The sequence below is a fragment of the Pan paniscus genome, chromosome 14 (assembly GCF_029289425.2).
Source record: "Pan paniscus chromosome 14, NHGRI_mPanPan1-v2.0_pri, whole genome shotgun sequence".
Lineage (NCBI taxonomy): Eukaryota > Metazoa > Chordata > Mammalia > Primates > Hominidae > Pan > Pan paniscus.
The window spans coordinates 29,063,459-29,083,642 of record NC_073263.2 but is presented as its reverse complement, the minus strand read 5'-3'; the positions used below and the strand labels follow the sequence as shown (position 1 = coordinate 29,083,642).

At 46.0% G+C, this 20,184-nt stretch overlaps 1 protein-coding gene across 4 annotated transcripts in view; it reads right to left on the bottom strand.

The window, feature by feature from the left end:
- MTUS2 (microtubule associated scaffold protein 2) overlaps positions 1 to 20,184 on the bottom strand; it is a 680,252-nt gene that overhangs the window by 11,031 nt on the left and 649,037 nt on the right. For all 4 annotated transcript variants that reach the window (XM_063595693.1, XM_034936505.3, XM_034936506.3 and 1 more), the window contains 3 exons: positions 14,874 to 15,088; positions 7,223 to 7,328; positions 2,174 to 2,247 (listed from right to left, as the gene is read on the bottom strand). In XM_063595693.1, the coding sequence (XP_063451763.1) occupies positions 2,174 to 2,247; positions 7,223 to 7,328; positions 14,874 to 15,088 (395 nt within the window). The remainder of the gene's footprint in view (positions 1 to 2,173; positions 2,248 to 7,222; positions 7,329 to 14,873; positions 15,089 to 20,184) is intronic.

Genomic DNA, 20,184 nt, shown 5'->3' with positions numbered 1-20,184 from the left:
GACTAAATTTTTGTAGTTTTAGTAGAGACAGGTTTCACCATGTTGGCCAGGCTGGTCTTGAAGTGCTGACCTCAGGTGATCTGCCCCCCTCGACCTCCCAAAGTGCTGGGATTACAGGCATAAGGCGCCGTGCCCAGCCTACTTCCATTTTATTTTTAAGAAACAGAAGTTCCCACAGTGCCATGAAATGCAAATGCCGGTGCATTAGGGCAGTACGCCGCAGGTGGGGGCTTGCGCGCCTATGAGGTGAAATGTTCATCACAGCCTGGGCAGTGTAGCAGGTGACCTAGCACAGGTCACCTGCTACACTGACTATAAAAATGACTCTCCCTCCATGGCTCCTACACCAAACCTCCTCAGTGCTGCCAGAGAAAGCATTTCTTTTAAGCCTCTTTCCCTCCATTAAAAAAACAAAACAACAGCAAACTCGTCAGGCAATTACAACATAGGATGGATCTAAAATACCAAACTGATGTTTCTGCCTTATTCACCATCACTCCAAACAGATCTACAGGGACAGAATGTGCTGTTGCAACTAACTTGGGCTGGCTTCTTTATGTCATGCTAAGAGGCACAAAGACCTGGCTGGAGCCAACCAACAGCATGACAATAATCACAATAAATGTAACAATGCTTGTTATTATTACAATAGTTACAATAGCTGCCACTTAATAGCAGTGATCTAAGCCAACCCAGGGCTATCCACTTTTCACACGTTATTTCCCTTAATCTGTTCATACCTTGAGAAAGATACTGTCATCATCCTTATTTTAAAGAGTAAACTAAGGTTTACAGAGGCTACATAACTCTCCAAGATGTGAAAGCTAGTAAGAGCTAGTGCAGCGGGGATTTAAACAAAAACTCAAATCTCTAACCACCAAACCTGTTTCTCCAGGTGCCTGTAGACCAAGGAGGTTGGCTTGAGCAATTCCACCCTCCTTGCACCAAATAACCTCCAGCCCAAACGGATTCTGCTGGACAGTCACAACAAACATATGCCCAGTTCAGGACCATCTGGTGTCAGTGGCAGGGCGCAGACTCCCATACAAGACAAAACTCTCATTTCTTTGGGTTTGGGATTGGATGGGATTTTTGTGATGTCGCTGTATGGCCGTCACTTTCCTGATTTGTGTTCCTTTAAGGATAGCACAACTATTGGTGCAGGATGTGTATACGAGGAAGGCAGTCTGGGGTTCATTGGCCAACGGCAAACCACACAAGCACTGTGCAGGCATAACACATTTTAGTTTTTGAAGAGTACACTGGAGAGTGTGACCCTGGGTCTCTCCACAATCCTGGACTCTTGATGGGGCAGGCTCAGTGCCACGTATGTTGCCAGAGGAAAGTGAGCCATCGAAGAAGCAGAATTTCTGCCTACGTGTTACAGCTATGGGATTCACCTCCCACAATTTCCAGATGAGAGTGTGCCTAACATTTAAAAAATAATTTTGCTGTGATTGGAATTGCTACACTTGGAAATGGAAGCAGGGCCCCTAGCGTCCCCCTGGCTTCCCAGGCAGCTCTTCCATGGGGCTGGGGGTTGTCAATGCCTTTTCACAGAAGCAGCTGCCTCGGTCTCTGTAAGGCAGGAAGGAGACACAGGTGATCTGGGACACCTGCATTCTCTCCTTAGAGGCCTGCAGGACACCAGGCAGCTCCTCTGGCATCTGAGACCAGCGTTTCCTAAAGGTAGCAGTGAGAGGAAGAGAAGGTGCTTTTCGTCTCAGCCACCTCCAGGTAACTGCAGCCCCTTTTATAAGTCTCAGAGCACGTTCTGTGAATTCTGACCTGCACAACCCTCCTTGCACCGTTACCCCTGCCTAGAACACTCTCTTCCCCCAGCCCTCTTGCTTTGAACATAGCTCAGTTACTCCTTGGATACTCCAGACCACAGCAAGTGCAGAGTAATCTCTCTGAATGTCTGTAGCATTCACCAACTGTATTATTCATTTGGTGCAAGTATGTGTTACCTGTTGTCTGATACTATTTGCATCACAGCTTTCTGAGCAGACAGCACATTTCTTAAGAGTAGCGAGTATGACTTATTTACCTTATATTCTATTGTTTAGTATAGGATTTAGTACACAGTAGGTGCTGAATGAATGTTTGTGGGTGGGAATAATGATGCTGCCATTATCTCGATACCAGGTAAGAAAATTAAAGAAATACTAACCTGCAATGACAGCCGCAGTTTTTCAAAATTTTCTTCCAATTCTTTCTTTTCAAGCTCATGAGTGGACATCAATTCTGGAAAGAAGACATTAAATTGTTAAGTTGGTCTTTCTTTTGAAAAGGATAAAACAAGGCTCTTTTGGCAGACTTAAGACCTGTGACTTCAGGTAAATAAATGACTCCCGTATAGCAGATTCAAGCCTAAGGGGACTCCTCCACTGGTTTGAAATTGTATGTCATGACCGGGTTAGTATTCAGGAGACAGAAAGAAAGAAGGGACTGGGGAAAGGGAGGGAAAAAGAAGATGGGGGCAGATAGAGCACATATGAACACACACAGACCACACACTACACACACACGCATACATCACACACCCATCACATACACACCTACCACACACACACACACCCCTACCACACACACATATCACATAACACACACCACATGCCACACATACACATACACACCTACCACACACACGTCACACACACACCTACCACACACATCACATACACACCACATGCAACACACACACATCTACCACACACAATCACATACACACATGCCGCACACACACACCTGCCACACACATCACATACACACACCACACACACACACCTACCACGCATTCACATACACATGGCACACATACACACCTACCACACACATCACATACACACACTACACACACACACCTACCACACACATTCACATACACACCATACACCACACACACACCTACCACACACACATCACATACACACACTACATGCCACACACACACACCTACCACACACATCATATACACACTACACGCCATGCACACATACACACCCACCACACACACATCACATACACAGCACATGCCACACACACACCTACCACACACACCTACCCCACACACATCACATACACATGCTACACACACACACCTACCACACACATTCACATACACACCATACACCACACACACACCTACCACACACACATCACATACACACTACATGCCACACACACACCTACCACACACATCACATACACACACTACACGCCATGCACACATACACACCCACCACACACACATCACATACACAGCACATGCCACACACACACCTACCACACACACCTACCCCACACACATCACATACACACGCTACATACAACACAGCACATACATACATCACACACACCACACGCACACACCCCCCACACACCCCACACACACCTACCACACACACATCACACGAATACACCACACGCCACACACACCACACACAATCGCATACACACACTACATGCCACACACACATACACACCTACTAATCACATACACACTATATGCCACACACACACACCTATCACACACACCCCTGCACACTCCCCCACATACATATACCACACACACACCCCCACACATACCACACACATCATGCCTCCCACACCCCCACATACACACACTACACACATCCCACATACATACCATACAAACCTACACCACACACCCACTACACACACACCACACACATTCCTCCACACCCCCACATACACTACACACACCACACACATACATACCATATACACACCTACCACACACACATATATACACCACACACACGCATAACACACCCACACACACTAATCACACCCTCATAACCTGCCACGCCTGCACACCTCCAAATCATACATTTACACAAGGACACACATGCCCTTCCCCCACATCCTTACAGCACCCACACCTTTGTACACAACACATACCCACACCCCCCACACCATACACCACATACACACACCACACACCACACACTCCCCATAAACACACCACACATATACACACACATGCACACCCACATACTGCACACACTAAACACCCGCACACATACCACACACACACTCCCACATCCCCATGCCTCCCACCACACACACACACACACACACACACAAACCCGCATCCCCCCCATCCTCCCACCACACACACACACACACACACAAACCCGCATCCCCCCATACCTCCCACACCACACACACACACACACACACACACACATACACACTTCTACATTCAGCTATACCACCATCCTGCCCAAGTCAGATCCTTTGTTCACGTTATTCATTGATTCTCTAAACTGTTCTCATGGCAAAATAGGTAATTAACATTAAATCCTATTTTCTTCCCCTCCCAGGATCACTCTTCCTTCCCACTGCGAAGCAGCCATCTGGGGCTGAGGAAAGCAGCGGAGCTGCGAGCAGCCATCCTGCCAGCCGGGCTTACCAGCCAGGCTCAGTGCTGTGTCTACACGGACACCTTGGTAGCCTCTTGGCTGCACTCTGAGAACCATACGTCCCTGGGATTTGCTTCAGCAAAGATTCGGTGTTAAGACAACTCAGATGCAAGGAAGAACTAATTGGACTGGTTCTTCTTGGAGGGTTTGAAACAATTTTGTTCCGTGAAAAGTGTCATTCCAGCAATAATTTGCAAGTTAGGCAGAAAGAGATGTCATGTAAGAGTTATTAAGCAAATGGATTCTGTTTTCCTCCTGATGGGAAGAGTCTTATTAGCTGGGTGAAGCCCATCTCATTCTGGCTACACAAGCAATTTGTTTTCATGTTATAATGAGAGGGAAGAGGTTCTCATTAATCGGCCTGGATCATATGCTCAGAATGGTAGCGTACTGGAGACCGACAATTACCATTCTGGGTGGCGTGTGCTGCAATTAGGAAAAACTTTGTGGTTTTCATTGACCCAAATCTTTTAACTAATGGTGGTAAGGGTCACTAAGAAATCCAGTTGTTATAGCTGACATTTACATTTGGAAAATAAATGTTTGTGTTGATTTCATTGATAGAGAACCATATGGCCTTTTGTGTTGATTTCACTGATAGAGAACCATATGGCCTTTCCGGTCTGCCTGCCTCTGACTAAATGATTAGTGTTACAGTCATCGAGAGCAGCATCCTGACCATAATAATAAATTTTTTAGCTACCATTACCTACACCCACATGGCCTTGACATCATTTATAATTCAAAGACCTGGAATGTGGTGTCTGAGTGAGACTTCGTTAGTCAGAAAAATCCACCAGATTTCTGTGAAAATCCAGAAAGAAAAGGCAACACCATGGCTCGCTGCACCATTTCCACTCACGTTCTTTCTCGTGAGACCAGCTTCCTCTAGTGACAGATTTCAGGGCGTTTTCAAAGGATCCCAATGCCCCAAGGGAAAAGAAGAGGCAGTATCCATTCTGAAGATGACATAAACCATTGCTAACTGTGTCTTCATCATGTATTTATTTCAAGCTCATGACACTGTCTCACGCTTAATACGGTGTTTAACACAATGGTCCTCAAGTTTTCCTGCATATTAGAATCACCTAGGGAGTTTTAAAGCCTTCTGACGCCTGGGCTGCACCCCAGAGCAATTAAATTGGAATATCAGAGGTAAGAGCCACACATCAGTATATTTTTAAAAACTTCCAGGTGGTTCCAATGTGTAGCCGAGGGTAGAGACCAGTACTCTGAATGTGAAACACACTACCAGGACCGAGGCAATCCATTTAACTAGTCCCCAGGAAAATCCCGTCCCTTGCCTCCGGCTTGGTCACTTACTAATAGTTCCCAGAGGTAGTGGGGGTGGTGCTTGAGGGTGACAATAACACAGACCTTGGTTATGGCACACTGGGTCTTGTTCACAGAGAACATTTTTACAATAATAAAAACTCTGATGCTAATTCTCAAATTGTAAAAGTTTATCAATGTATTGTTAACTGTCATTGCTTTTAATACACACTTTTTTTTTGAGGCGGAGTTTCGCTCTTGTTGCTGGAGTGCAATGGCGCAATCTTGACTCACTGCAACCTCTGCCTCCCAGGGTTCAGGCGATTCTCCTGCCTCAACCTCCTGTGTAGCCAGCCCACCGCGCCTGGCTAATTTTTGTATTTTTGGTAGAGACGGGGTTTTGCCATGTTTGCCAGGCTGGTCTTGAACTCCTGACCTCAGGTGATCCACCTGCCTCAGCCTCCCAAAGTGCTGGGATTATGGGTGTGAGCCACGGCTCCCGGCCTTTAATACACACTTTAACAACCAGCTGACTGGGAGGGAAAGTAAAGCGAGAGAAAGTTGAAAAATAAACTGTACGTATTAATGTAAATGCATGTGAAAGTGTAAAATGCTGCCTCTTTCACAAAGGAAAATCTCACTGGAACTTAGTAATGATGCTGTTATGACCCACGTAAAACCCAAAGATAATTCAAAGTTACAAAAATGTAGAAAGAAAGATCTGGAGACTTAACGCACACCCACGGTGAATGTGGTCTATGAGTGTAAGCTCTGGATACCCCGATCCAACCAGAGGCTGCAGTGGCCCGGAGAACATCACAAATATGAAGAAAGTGTATCCACGCCGGGGCTTCCATTTGTTTTTATAAGGCAATAAACATCATAAAGCCTAGCCGGGTGTGGTAGTGGGCACCTGTAATCCCAGCTACTCGGGCTGGAGTCTCCAGCTGGGGCTGGAGAATCGCTTGAACCCAGGAGGCAGAAGTTGCAGTGAGCTGAGATCGCACCACTGCACTCCAGCCTGGGCAACAGAGTGAGACTCTGTCTCAAAAAAAAAAAAAAAAAGAGGAAAAAAAAAAAGTGCACTATTTCCATGCCTGCTTTAGACAGTGGCCCTCAAGTGTGGCTACACATTAGAATCCCCTAAGGAGTCTTAAGAAATCTTGATGCTTACACTGCACTATGGACCAAGGACATCAGAATCCCTGGGGTGGGACTGAGGCTGGCATTGGTCTTTTGTTACCGCTCCCCAGGGGATGGGGAATTCCAGTATTCAGCAAGGTTGAGGATAACTGCATTGGAGGAAAGAAGCAACTAACTACCTGGATCCTTAATTCCTATCTCTTCTTTTCCCAGGAGCCAACAGGAAAAAATGCACCAGGAGGGAAAGACAGGAAAGGAGGGACAAGAGAGGAAGGGGGAGCTCCACACATCTGCAGCAGGAAAGGCTCGGATTGCAGCACCCGCCCCTGCCTGCTGCACACGAGGCTGGGAGCTACCTTGGACTTTGTGGTCGTGGTCATCCTGCAGGATTGTGATGGCAACTGTGTGGTTATTTTCCATCTCTAGGAGAGCAGCATCATGGCTGGCGGTGAGATCTTCCACCTGGAGGAGAGTCGCAGTTACTGGTTAGACAGAGAGCTGCTTGGAGAACAGAAGTGGAATTCCGTGAGTGGAAAAGGTCCGTGACCCAAAACATCAATGACAAGTCACAGCCTCGTGCCGAAGCAGGAGAGCTGGACTTTGGTGGTGATGTGGCAGCCCTCGGAATCACGGGGAGGTCACTGCCACAACCTGGCTCTTTGTAGGAGGGTCCAACTCCAGGCAGGGGATCACTGCCTGAGGTACCTCTTTAGAGTCCTGAGTGTGGCTCCTGGACCATCCCCTTCCCACTGCTTGTCCACCCGCTTGCACCGCTATGAGCGATGATGGCAAAGGAAAAGAAAAGGGTCCTCCCTACGAGGTGGTCTGTTTCCCAGTGGCAGGGGGAGCTACAGTACACAAGGTAAGTGGAGGGAACGAATACTTATTAGGCTGTCCGAGATAGGCTACTCTACTTAACCCTCAGAGCCACCTTATGAAGTATATCTTTTTATGCCCAATTGACAGATGTGGAAACTGAGGCTCAGAGAAATTTGAAATGTTTTGCCCAAGGGCTAATAAATGGCAGAGCTAACAGTGAGACCCAGGTCTGTCTGACTCCAAAGGTGAGGCTCTTTCTAATGCACTATTGTTTTGTGTTCACCTCCCCCAAGCAAGACTAGCAACGAACACCTTAGGATTCTCTCGCCAATACCAGGTGAGGCTGGCAGGTCTGTGTGTCTGTTTTTAAACCTAAGGTTGCCCACCAGATTATAACCTGGACCTTCTGCTCAGGCAACGTGGTGTTCCTGGGAAGGGCTGCTGCTTCCCAGCTGCAGGAACACGTCTAGCAGTTTAATCGCAAGTAGTGCAGCCAGTCCAGTCCGGGATTCTTCATTTTCATGTTTCCTGACCCCCTCCCCTACCCCTCACCTGCCTGCCTACCAGGTTTACTGTTTTTGTTATTCTTATTGTGGCTGTTGTTTTAACTTCAAATGTATGACTTGCAGGAGTAATTGCCTAAAACGACCTCTCCCTATGATTGCAAATCTCTCCTGGATGCACTACAACAGTGTTTATCCAAATTCTCTGTCAGTGATCCACTGTAAAAATCACCATTGTACACAATATCACAGTGCACACACCGACACACAACCATACCCAAAACCAAAGTTTCACAAAAACAAAACTTCCCCTTCCATTTGGAAAAATCTAGTTTTAAAATGTTTCCTCTATTTTACTTTGTTTTACAAAACGCTAGTTAGAGGCCACTACATTTATTTCACAAGCTAATACTGCATCAAAACTTGGCATTTGAAAACCACTGAACTAGAAAATGTGCACTGGTCTTGAAGCTCCTTGGTGGCCCAGTTAAGAAGACATTGCTTTTAGCTGGTCATATTCAGCCACCTCTGGGCTCCCACATTTCTCTGGGGGAGAATTCACAGGCTAACCTTTGATCTGAATGGAGAAAGGGCTCTCCTCAAGAAAGGAAGCCTGACTGTGAAGTTGACACATGAGGATATATTTGTTTTAAAAAAGGGTGGATTCCCATTCTGGATACTATGATTTCATCAAACAATTATCCTGACTTCTCTCTCTTGTGGTAAATGAGAACTTCATCCACTAAAACAAATATCACTAGGCAAAACCTACAGCGGACCTATGGCATTAGGAAAGCTGCATCGCAGTGTGAGAACGGACGTGGTGCACAATGGCTCACTCCCATTTAAAGGCCATTCTTGATCAAACGGTATTTACTTGAAGCTCAGAGCTATGAACCCACCAGCAGAAAGGCTGATTACAACAGTATTTAATTGTCCAATTCCTGTTTATAGGAGGTTTTCATGGAATCTTTGTCCAAAACCTTTCAATCTGTTGGAAAAATAAATCACTGGTTTAAAAAAGGAAATATCTTTTCTTTCTGCTCCATTACAGGTGTCACTTAGGCCATGGCGCACGTAAAAACACAGGCCCCTGCTTCCCCCGCCCCCGCAACACACTGTTTGGAGGGTTGCTACACAGTTCAGGAGAGCAAAATACCTTTCATCGGTCCTTGGCGTGATTCTAATTTATTCGGTGCTTACACAAATGATCATGAGTGGTTTCAGAAAAGACAGACAGATGGAAGAACTAAGTTTCAGAAGAGTCCCGTGAGTCCCAGGAGGTGGACGTGCCCTGACCGGCAGTACTACACTGTGTTTGTGGCATCAATGTATGCCATTCTGGCTTGCTGGAAGGTATGCCTTTGAGTCATTGGTGATGGAATACCATGCCCATTGTATTAAGGGTAATGTAATGGCATGATATATTCCTTACAACCTTTCCGAGGTGCTTTTATGAATGAAATACTGATCTCTTAACTCTAAAAGTTCATATGGAATTAGAGAAATGCCCAGTATGTTAGGAAGGAAACTAATGGGAGCCCATGAGTCAAAAAATCTGAACACAATAATCCCCGCTCTTTAGTAATTTAGGTTTCATGCAGCTTTATGGTTTTTAAAAAATGTTATCTCAAAGAGGAAGGAGCTGTTTACTGTTGGCCATCCTCTTTCTTGTCATAGTATTAATCCATATAACGTCTTCTCCTATGGTTCTCGGCTTCTTTCTACAGCACAGGTTCACATTTATGAAGCAGCCAATAAGAATTCCCAGCCTGAGAGGACCTTGGAACCAGAAGGAATTGGAGGAGATTTAAACAAGCTGACCCAAGGAAAGCACAAGATCTTTCTATGCATTGAAGATCACCAAATCAAAGATAAAAGTGCTCGACCATTATGGCCTATGGCAAACTCGGGCTGGCTGAAGCATCCTTCTCTTCCATTTAGGACCCTGGTGAGGCCCCTTAGACCACCACTGGGCTGTCCTCCTCCCTCCTCACAGACAGAGTTCTGGGCTGGGCCATGGAGGTGTCTGTCAACACGGCCATCCGGTAGTAGTCCTCGTTCTATAGAAAACCAGCTGTTCCCTGTGACACGACTCCATTCCTGCAGCTGCCTGCTATTCAGCTGGGCTGACGGACAGCAGAGCACAGGGTTGGAAGACCACCCTCTCAGACGGGTAAGAATACAGCTGTGGGTTGACTTCATTTAGCCATTTACAAAATGCAATGATCTAGGGCTTTGGCAAATCACTTAGAGAAGACTTAGATTTCAAATGAAGAAACGTGTGTTTTACGTTGTCTCAGCTTTACTCATTAAACCCAAACCAGATTAAACTCCCATTGGCGCCCATCCTACATGGGATGAGAGAGAGGGAGGCTGCCCAGGCCCACTCTCTCCCATGCTCTTAATGACTTTTCCTTTTTAGATAACGAGGGGGCCCTCCTTCACTTGGTCCAGGCTTACAGTATCCTGGACACCGGCTCAGAGCCATGCCAGAGCTCCCAGTCTGCTGTCATCCCATGCGGGGCTGTGCCTTTGCCCCTCTGCAGCCCTCCACGCAGGCAGGTGTTGACAGAGGCGCCATCTCCACTGCACCGCCTCCTCCGGGAGCATGGAACCTCTGAGCTGTGATGGCAGACTCTGGTGCTGAGAGACGAGGGCCCCCAGGGATCTCTTTCTATTTGATTAGAGAGAATGTGGTTTCCGCTGCATGGCAGCTGTGAGCCTGCTCTGCAGGAGGGCTAAGGAGGCATAATGCAGATGATGGACAAAGTGGCCTCTGTGCATTTGGATTAATCCTGGGATGCTCTTCCTTTAGTCATTTAGTCTAAAATGATTTCCTTACGAAAGCATAGAAGGTGTATCCTGGATATGAGACAAAGCAAATTTAAACTCCAAAGGCTGAGCTCTGCTGCTCCCTATGGAGGAGGAATCTCTGCTGAGACTTGATGGAGCAGAATCATCATGCATCCAGACTGGCAGTCCCTGAAGTGAGTGGCTCTGGAGCAAGTTGTGGAGTAAAACAAACTTAGGGTCTTGGAGGAATGGGTCAAAGGTCACAAGCCTGATCCTTGCATGCCAGGCTCTGTGGCTGCCTATGTGTGGGGACAGCCAAAGGCAGCCCAGAAACTAGGGCTGGAAGCTGGGCCGAACATGTTTGGGGCAAAAAAGGAAAATGCATGTGTGTTTACAGTGAGTCTGTTTTGCGTGCTTTGACAAAGGGAAGCTGTGGCAATTTGGCATCTGTTAATGTGCAGCTTGCTACAGAAGGAGAGCTGGCTTTCACACATTAAACACCTTTATAATTGCACCTTCAAAATAAGAGTTATACCTTGTCTTTAAACTCACTTAAGAAAGCCAAGAGGCAACACCACCCCCTCAGGTCCCCCTCAGCGCCCCTCCCTCAGGTCCTTAACTCGAGCCAGCAGGGTCCTGCAGCTCCCGTGATGCTTGCGGTTCTGGGCCCTGGCTGCACACAGAAATTCCCTGGGAGGGCCCAAAAACAACCCGCTGCCAGGCCTCATCAGTGATTCTGATTCAATTAGTGTCAGGGCAGGCTGAGAGGCGGTGTTCTGCCAGTTCTCCAAGTGACCCACCTGTGTAGCCGGAGCACACGCCGTGGGCGGAGAGCCAGCCCCTGCCCTGTGAGATGGCGGGGGGCCAAGCAAGAAGCAGCTCTGGCTGGCTTTGTCACGATGGAGGTGCTGCTGCAAAGCCGGAGGTCAGCCTGCCTCGGCCGGCGAGTCCCAATTTGAGTAAAGTGATATTTGCGGCCTCAGAAAATCCTGCGTGTCAGAACTGAAGCAGCACCTGCCCCTGCTGCCAGATGTTGGGGGCCACTGGGTCATGAGGAGATGCCAGGCCAGTGAACCTGATTTTTAAGGTTCCAGAAGGACAGAGATGTCGTTATCTGTGGGGTTAGCATTGCCCAATGCAACCGTCCCTGAGAAGGAGGCCCCAAGAGTGGAGAGGTCCACCATGGACCCTGAAACCACGGATCATCCTCATCTCCATCTCAGTCACACCCTTGAGTCTCCTCTCCCACTAAACAGAAACACTGATTCTATCTGGTAGTTAGACTGTTGGCCTGGGGTGCATTTCATCTTCCTCACTTCCTGCATGTTCTCTGCTAGGGAAACCTGAAGCCTGGGGAAACAGCCAACGTTCTGCAGCAGGAGCAGAATCAGGGGCCTGAATAATTCACAGGCTTCACTCTCCGGTTCCCCCAAACCAATGGGTTTGTGTTGGAAAGATTCAGTCAAATGTAAAGCATTCAGATGTGATTTCTGACATTTCCAGCTGTGAGGATAAGATGTGAAACTCTCAATTCCTCCACACCCTGTCTGCATTTCTCACCTGCGTGACAGTTCCTTGGGCACTTATCTCGAAGCTTCCTCAATGGATAGATAAGCAAGCCCACATTTTATAAATCTTAGTATCTCTTGCAGTATCCTGTCATGGTGCTTTGCGTACATACAGTGCACATTCCACAGATATTCTTTGCACAGGTGAATGAGTAAATAAATAAATGGCTTTTGCTATCATAACGGATCATGAACAGAGCGCAGGGCTCTCATACAACAGAGCGTGTTTGAATTATGCCCAGGTAGCTTATGTAAGTCATTTTCATGTGGAAAAGTCAAGGGCTTCTTTCCTTTCATCGCTCCAGTTTGAAATCTCTAAAAGGCCGCCATGTCCCGGCTTTAAAAAGAGGTGAAGCACATCTCTCGGCACATGCTTCTGCATAGGTGAGGCCTCAGCGAGGCGTCCTGGCCCCTGAGTGGACATGCTCCCCTCAGCCGTGCCTCAGCTCCAGGGCACCATCACGAGAGGCTTCGTTCAGGGTCTCCTGCCTGTGGACCACCTCTTACGTCTCCTCCTCAACTTCTGGTGTCGTCTCAACCAACTCAGACCTTCAGATCAGAGGCCTTTGGTAAATATGGGTATAAACGTGTTCTGTGTAAAACTAGGAATGAATAGCCCATAGATACAGAGGCACAGAACAAGCTGGTATTCATACCAGGTTTGAGATGTATAAAGCGGCCGTAAAATGAGTAAGACTGTAGACAGCAGGCCGTGCAAATGTCTACTGACTGGAGTTACATGCAGACAGACTGGGAGGCACGACACCGGGGGTTCAGGTTCTCATCTTAACACCAACAGGTAACTTTAGCTGTAACCTATTCTGTTTCATAGTCTCTATGGTCTAACCCACCTCAAACAGGGAGGTGTGTCTGGCTTTTATAGGCCTCTAGGAAAGAAGAATGACTAACCTGAGATACTGTGTAGAACAAAATGCCATAAAGTAAGAGAGGTTTTTATTACCATGACAGTAATTAGTATTACTCTTAAATTTCTCCCAGGTCCCCTAAGATTCACAAGCCTCTTCTGGGGCAGTGGGAGGGCTGGGTGGGTATTGTCGTCTGAGATGTCCATTTGGAAGCAGCCGAGGAGGGTAGCCCAAGGGTTTCGGACAATGAAGGCCACTCGACACTAACCTGAATGTCAAGTGAGATTTAAAGGGTGCTCTTCACAAATGTCAACTTACCTTAAGCATATCATAAGCACACTATATAAAGCAACACACCAATTAGAGGGTGGGGACGAAGCCATCGGAGTTGGAGAACTTAGAAACAAGAGAAAAGAAAGGAGCAGCAGTGCTCATGGAAGCGGGGGTGGTGGGAGGGGGTACACTGAATCGTCCGCCTGCCTCTCATCAGCGCTAACGGCAGTCATGGACAAGATAGCTGCCGTGGGGGTGGCAGCACCTGCCTCCTTCTAGCTTTCATACTGACAAGCTCCCTGGGAATTATCCTCTGGTTAGTCCATGGATGCATTTTCCTCTCCAGTAAGGTTTCTGGGTGAAGGTTAACCATGGGCATTCATTCTTTCATTCAGCAAATGGATATTGTGTGGTACTCTGCCAGGCATGGATCCAGGTGCCAGGATCCAGCAGGAGAGCTGGCAGGCAATTCTAACTTAGTGGCTGACAGCAGGGGTGTGGAACCAGACTGGCTGAACCCTGGCTTTTCCATGGCCAGCTCTGTGAATTCTGGCAAATTATTGAACCATGGGGGCTTGGCTTTCTTCCGTGTAAAATGGGAATAAGAATGGTACCTTCCTCGTTAGGGGAACTGTGAGGACTACATGAGTCAGTTCCTGTAAAGAGCTTAGAGCAGTGTCTGGTGTAGGACGAGTGCTACATACATGTTTGCTTGTTATTCTCTCTGCCCTCATGGAATAGAAAGATGATAAATAAGGTAGAAAAGCAAAAATGTATGTGTTAGTGATAAGTGCTGAAGGAACACTAATACTGGGAGGGGAACAGAAAGAGTGTGTATGTGGTTGGGGGAGGAATAATAATTTTGGATAAAGGTCTCACTGAGCAAGGTGACATTAGAGAAAAGTCTGGAAGGGAGGGCAAGAGGGAGCCATGCACTGTCTAGAGGGAAAGCATTCCAGGCAGAGGGCACAACAAGTGTGAAAACCCTGAGGAAGAGTGAAGGAGGCCACAGTGGCTGGAGGAGAAGAGAGGAGGGGGGAGAAAGGAGAAAGCAACTCAGAAAGTGAACTGTTCGGAAAGCTCACCTACTGAATAGGACTTCTTGCTAATGTGGCACCGGATCCCCGCCACCCGCCACCTGCACCACCCAACAGCAGAGCTCGAGCCGCACTGCAGACTGACCTGCTCCTGGTGTTGACACCGGATGCTCAGCAGCTGGTCACCGTGCTCCTCCTGCAGGCGCGCCATTTCCGCCTCGAATTGCAGCTGCAGCCGCTCCTCCAGCTCCTGGAGCTCGGCCTGCTGCTGCCAGCCCAGCCTCTTCACCTCGTCCTCGAACCGCCTCTCCAGCTCCTCCTTCTCCTTTTGTAGTTTCTCGCACTTTGCTGTATGGAAGGCTGGGCGCAAAGCACAAGATCTTTCTTTAAAAAATGGCCGTAGGAGGCATGGGAAGGACTCAGCCTCCATGGTCAGATCATCAAGGCTGGCGTAATAAACAGGGCGAGGTCCTCTGACTTCTGCAGGGCTACACAGTTTGTAAAGTGCTTTCCTTTCCACCCATTAGATCCTCACAACAGACCCTGGATGTTGAGAAGCTGCAGCCTCATGGAGGTCTGGAGACTTGCCCAAGGTCATCCAGCGGCTGGAGAAGGAGCTGGGAAGGCAAATCTGGGCTTTCTGATCGCAAGGCCTCTAGGGCAGGTTGTCACAAGGTCCGTGGTCCACAGACATAAAAAATATTGGGCGTTTGGTAAAAATGTAGACTCTGAAATACGCCCTGGGTGAATCAGAGCCCATGAGGCAGGAATTCAGGATCTCAACTTTTAGCAAAACCCCTGGGTGACTCTTACGTCCATCAAGACTTGAGAGCTGCACACTATGGAAGCTGGAGATAGGAATAGAGCCTGGCACCTAAGGCTATTCTCTTCTAGCTAAAATGCCAAACAGGATGATCTCAGAGAAGGTGTGGGGGTTTCCTTTCAGGTACCCTAAGTTTTCTACTCGGTATCTCTTTTGCATAGGCACTCCACCCCTAATCACAGATTCATGGTTTGCTTCAGGTGTGCCAGCTGACAACAGGGCATGAGGCAATGACAGCGGCCACCATCGCTCCTGCCTGAGCTCACTCTCCAAGCCTGCTCTGTCTTAGTGTCTGTGCCTCCCCTGTGCTGTGGGCAAAAGCCAAGTGCTTCCATTCTAAAGACCTCTCCCTGAGCTGCACACCTGCTTCCGAGACCTTGACAATCTACTACATCTAGGTCAAATGGAACTGATTCCACACACACCCAAATGCAAATGCCAAGCTACACAGACACATCATTTACATTCTACAAAGGTCTACCATGCTCGCTGCTCTGTGCTACGAACTGGGGAGACATTGGCATTTACGTTAAAATAGAGTGAGCAGGTACAGGTGCTGATTAGCTGTAATCCACACCCTAGTGGTGGTTACTGATGACAGGAATATACATCCAAGGTTGCTAGATAGCATTTGAAACACCCTAATCAGAAGTCCCACGCTATAGAGGCAGCTAATTAAAGGGCTTCTTTGCCACATTTGGCTCTGAAAAGTTTAATTAGCGTAAGGGATGTTAACGTTTTCTTCTTCTGGTGAAATAAGTGATGGATTCGCTAGATATTACACAGGCACCTTGCCCTTGTGTGAAGGGTGTGTCCTAACATCCTTCACACAGCCCAGCAGCCTAACACTGTCCCCAGTGGTCTTCCTAGCCTACCCCAGGGCTTCCATTGGGCCAGTGTCCCACATCCCATCATTTAATGGAGGACTCTCATCTCCCAGTGCAATCAGGGCCCACCGAGGGCAGGGTGGTTGGAGCTGTTCCATTCCATGTGTAAGCAGTAAGGAGATGCGCTGTAGGTAGAGAATTTACAAGCGAAAACCAAACTGACTTTAAAAGACCCCTGGCTTTTGATTAGCGCCGTGCACCAATAATTCTAAACAATATTGATGGAAAAAGACTCCTCCTCAAAAAAGTCTTTTGTTGCTCTAAGTTCTGAACCATTGCTACAGTGACTTACCTTTCAGGTTTTTGAACTCTTGAGGGCTTTTTATTTTTTAAATCACACAGAGAAAACATAGAAGTACAGTACAAGGACATTATTGTATAATTGGAACCATTTGAGAGTAAGATGCTGACCTGCCGAACATGAACCCCATATCTCCCCATGTACATTCCCTACAAATAAGGGCTTTCCCCAACTTAACCACAGCACTGTCATGAAAATCAGGAAAGAAACATTGCTACAATAGTGCTGCCCAGTGCTCAGACCTACTTCAGTTTCACGAGTTACTCCGATGACGTCCTTTCTAGAAAAGGAATCCAGCCCTGAATCACAAGTTGCACCAAAGGAGGCTCCTGTCTCCTTAGTCTCCTTCAGGCTGGGACAGTTCCTCAGTCTTTCCTTGACTTTTAGAACCTGGACACTATTTTAAAGATAACTGGCCAGGAATCTTGTAGAATGTTTCTGAATTTAGTGCATCTGATGTTTTCTTCTTATCCCATTGAGCTTACGCCTGTTTGGCAGGAATATTACAGAAGTAGCACTGAATTCTTCTCAATTAATAAATTTAAATATTATCGTGAAAATGGAAATTTCTTCTTTTTAAATTATTTATGTAGTGAGTCAGGAAAATAATGTGTATTACTGATTATTACATGGTGATGCTGAAAATAATTTTGTGGTATAGAAGACAAGGTGTTAAAAATGGTCCAATTTGATACCCAAAATGGACCAATTATATATATATATATAATTGTCACATCTGCTGCAAGTAGATCTTTTAGGTGAGGTATTTCTAAGGAACAAAGAGATGGAATGCACCAAGCTTCAGAGCACAGGTAGGAAGCTGACATTTTGCTTGTCTGCTAATAATTGTTAGTATGAAAGGCAGACTTGGTCAGAGACTTTGTGGTACCTTGTACTGAGGTTGTGGCAGGGGACCCCCAGGGTCCTCCCCTTCCTCTGATCACTGGAGGCTACAGTCCCCACACAAGGAACTTAATGAACAATGACTGATAGGCAATGTGGCTCAGGTGTGGTGGCAGGGGTGAGGACATGCCTGTTCCCAGGAGTTCTGTGACCCCAGCTTACTTGAGCTCCAGCTCTCCCTAAAGACCCTCCAACTAAGAAAAAGTAATCAGGATTCCACCAGGGAGTTGAGCTAGCGAACAAAGCTCTTAGGAATCACAGAAGAGGTAAGAGGTAGATATATAAAGATAGGTTTATCCTGAGATGACTGGGTGTTGAGAGAATAGAACAAAGACCATAGAATGTCAATTAAAAAACGGTGATTGACAGATTGACACAAAGTCAAATTAAGTCAAGTAGAGAAGCAAGAATTTTATCTACATTGAGAGAAAGCACAGAGTCACCCTACAGACAAAAACACAGGCTCCTGCTGCTTACTAGGGCAGCCCAGGGAACAAGCTCCATGTGGACTTCCCAGTGCACGGGGCCTGTCTGCAAAGTGCTCTTTCCTCTAAAATTCAATGTGCAGTAGCTTCATAGTGGCTTTTGCCTCACGTATCATGTACCTGTGGATGGGATAACTAAAGCAGTGACATCGACGTGTTTGCTTTTATTTAGGTTTACCAAGAAGCTCACTGAGAGGTGACACAAATGGCCAAGGAACATGAAAAGACGGTCAGTGCCCTTGCAAATGGAAGCAGGCAATCATTTTTCACCTACAAGGCTGATAAAGATGAAATGTTCTGATAATACAGGAAGAGTATAAGGAAACTGTCACTCGATGGACTCCAGGTGAAATATAACTGATACAGCTGCCTTGGAGGGAAAAGGTATCTTTCAAAATTTAAATGACAGGAATGGCAGCATTATGGGTGGGAGATAAAGAATCTGGGTTTCTTTCAGGGGTGATGAAAATGTTCTAAAACGGATTGTGGTGACAGTTTTCCAGAACTCGGAATATACTGAAAACCACCACATTGTATACTTTAAATGGGTGGGTTGTATGGTATGTGAATTATATCTCAATAAAATTTTTACCAAAAGAGAGGAAGAACATTTTTAAAAAACTAACATAACATGGAATATATCTCAGAGGATAAATGTAGATGTTTTTATAGAAGGAAAGTTCATATTCTGATTTTAAAACTCTAGATAACAATGGTGAAGATAAATGCTGGCAAAATAAAACAACAATGAAAACTCTACCACAACATTGTTGTATATACACACACACATACATATATACATATATGGATATCCAGTCATGCATTGCTTAATGATGGGGATACGTTCTGACAAATGCTTTATTAGGAAATTCCATCATTGTGCAAACATCATGGAGTGTAGGCATAGCCTACTACCCACCTAGGCCATATGGTGTAGCCTACTGTTCCTAGGCTACAAACCTGTAGAGCATGTTACTGTACTGAATACTGTAGGAAGTTATAACACAATGCTAAGTATTTGTGAATCTAAACATATCTACACATTAACAAGGTACAGTGAAAATACGGTATAAAAGATAAAAAACGGTACACCTGCACGGGGTACTTACCACGAATGAAGCCTGCAGGACTGGAGGCTCCTCTGGGTAAGTCAGTGAATGATGAGTGAATGTGAGGGCCTACGACATGACTGTACACTACTATAGACTTTAGAAACACCATACACTTAGGCTACACTAAATTTATTTAAAAAATTTTTTCTGTGCTCAAGATAAGTTAACTTCAGCTTACCATAACCATTTTACTTGACAAACTTTTTGATTTTTTCAAACTTTTTGACTCTTTTGTAATAACACTTAGCCTAAAATGCACATACACTGTAAAGCTGTTCAAACATAGTTTTTCTTTATATCATTATTCTAAAAGCTTTTTTCTATTTTTAAAATTTTTATTTACTTTTTTACTTTTTAAGCTTTTTTGTTAAAAACTAAGACACAAATGCATATATTAGCGTAAGCCTACACAGGCTCAGGACCATCAATATCTCCATCTTCCAACTCCACATCTTGTCCCACTGGAAGGTCCTCAGGGGCAGTAACATCCATGGAGCTGTCATCTCCTAGGAAAACAATGCCTTCTTCGGCAGTACCTCCTGAAGGACCTGCCTGAGGATGTTTTACAGTAAATTTTGTTTTATAATAAATAGAAGGAGCACCCTCTAAAATAATTATAAAAATATAGCATAGTAAATACAGAAACCAGTAACAAAGTCATTTATATTATCAAGTATTATGTACTAAACATAATTATATGTGCTAGACTTTTATACGATTGGCAGCACATTAGGTTTGTTTATACCAGCATCACCACAAAGATGTGAGTAATGCATTGTGCTATGAGGCTCTGACGTCACCGGGTGATAGAAATTTTTCAGCTGCATTATAACCTTGTGGGACCACCTTTATACATGAGGTCTGTTGTTGACTGCAATGTTGTTATGTGGTGCATGGCTGTACATGGAACCTAGGAATCATTCTTACCACTTCTTAGCTAGAGAT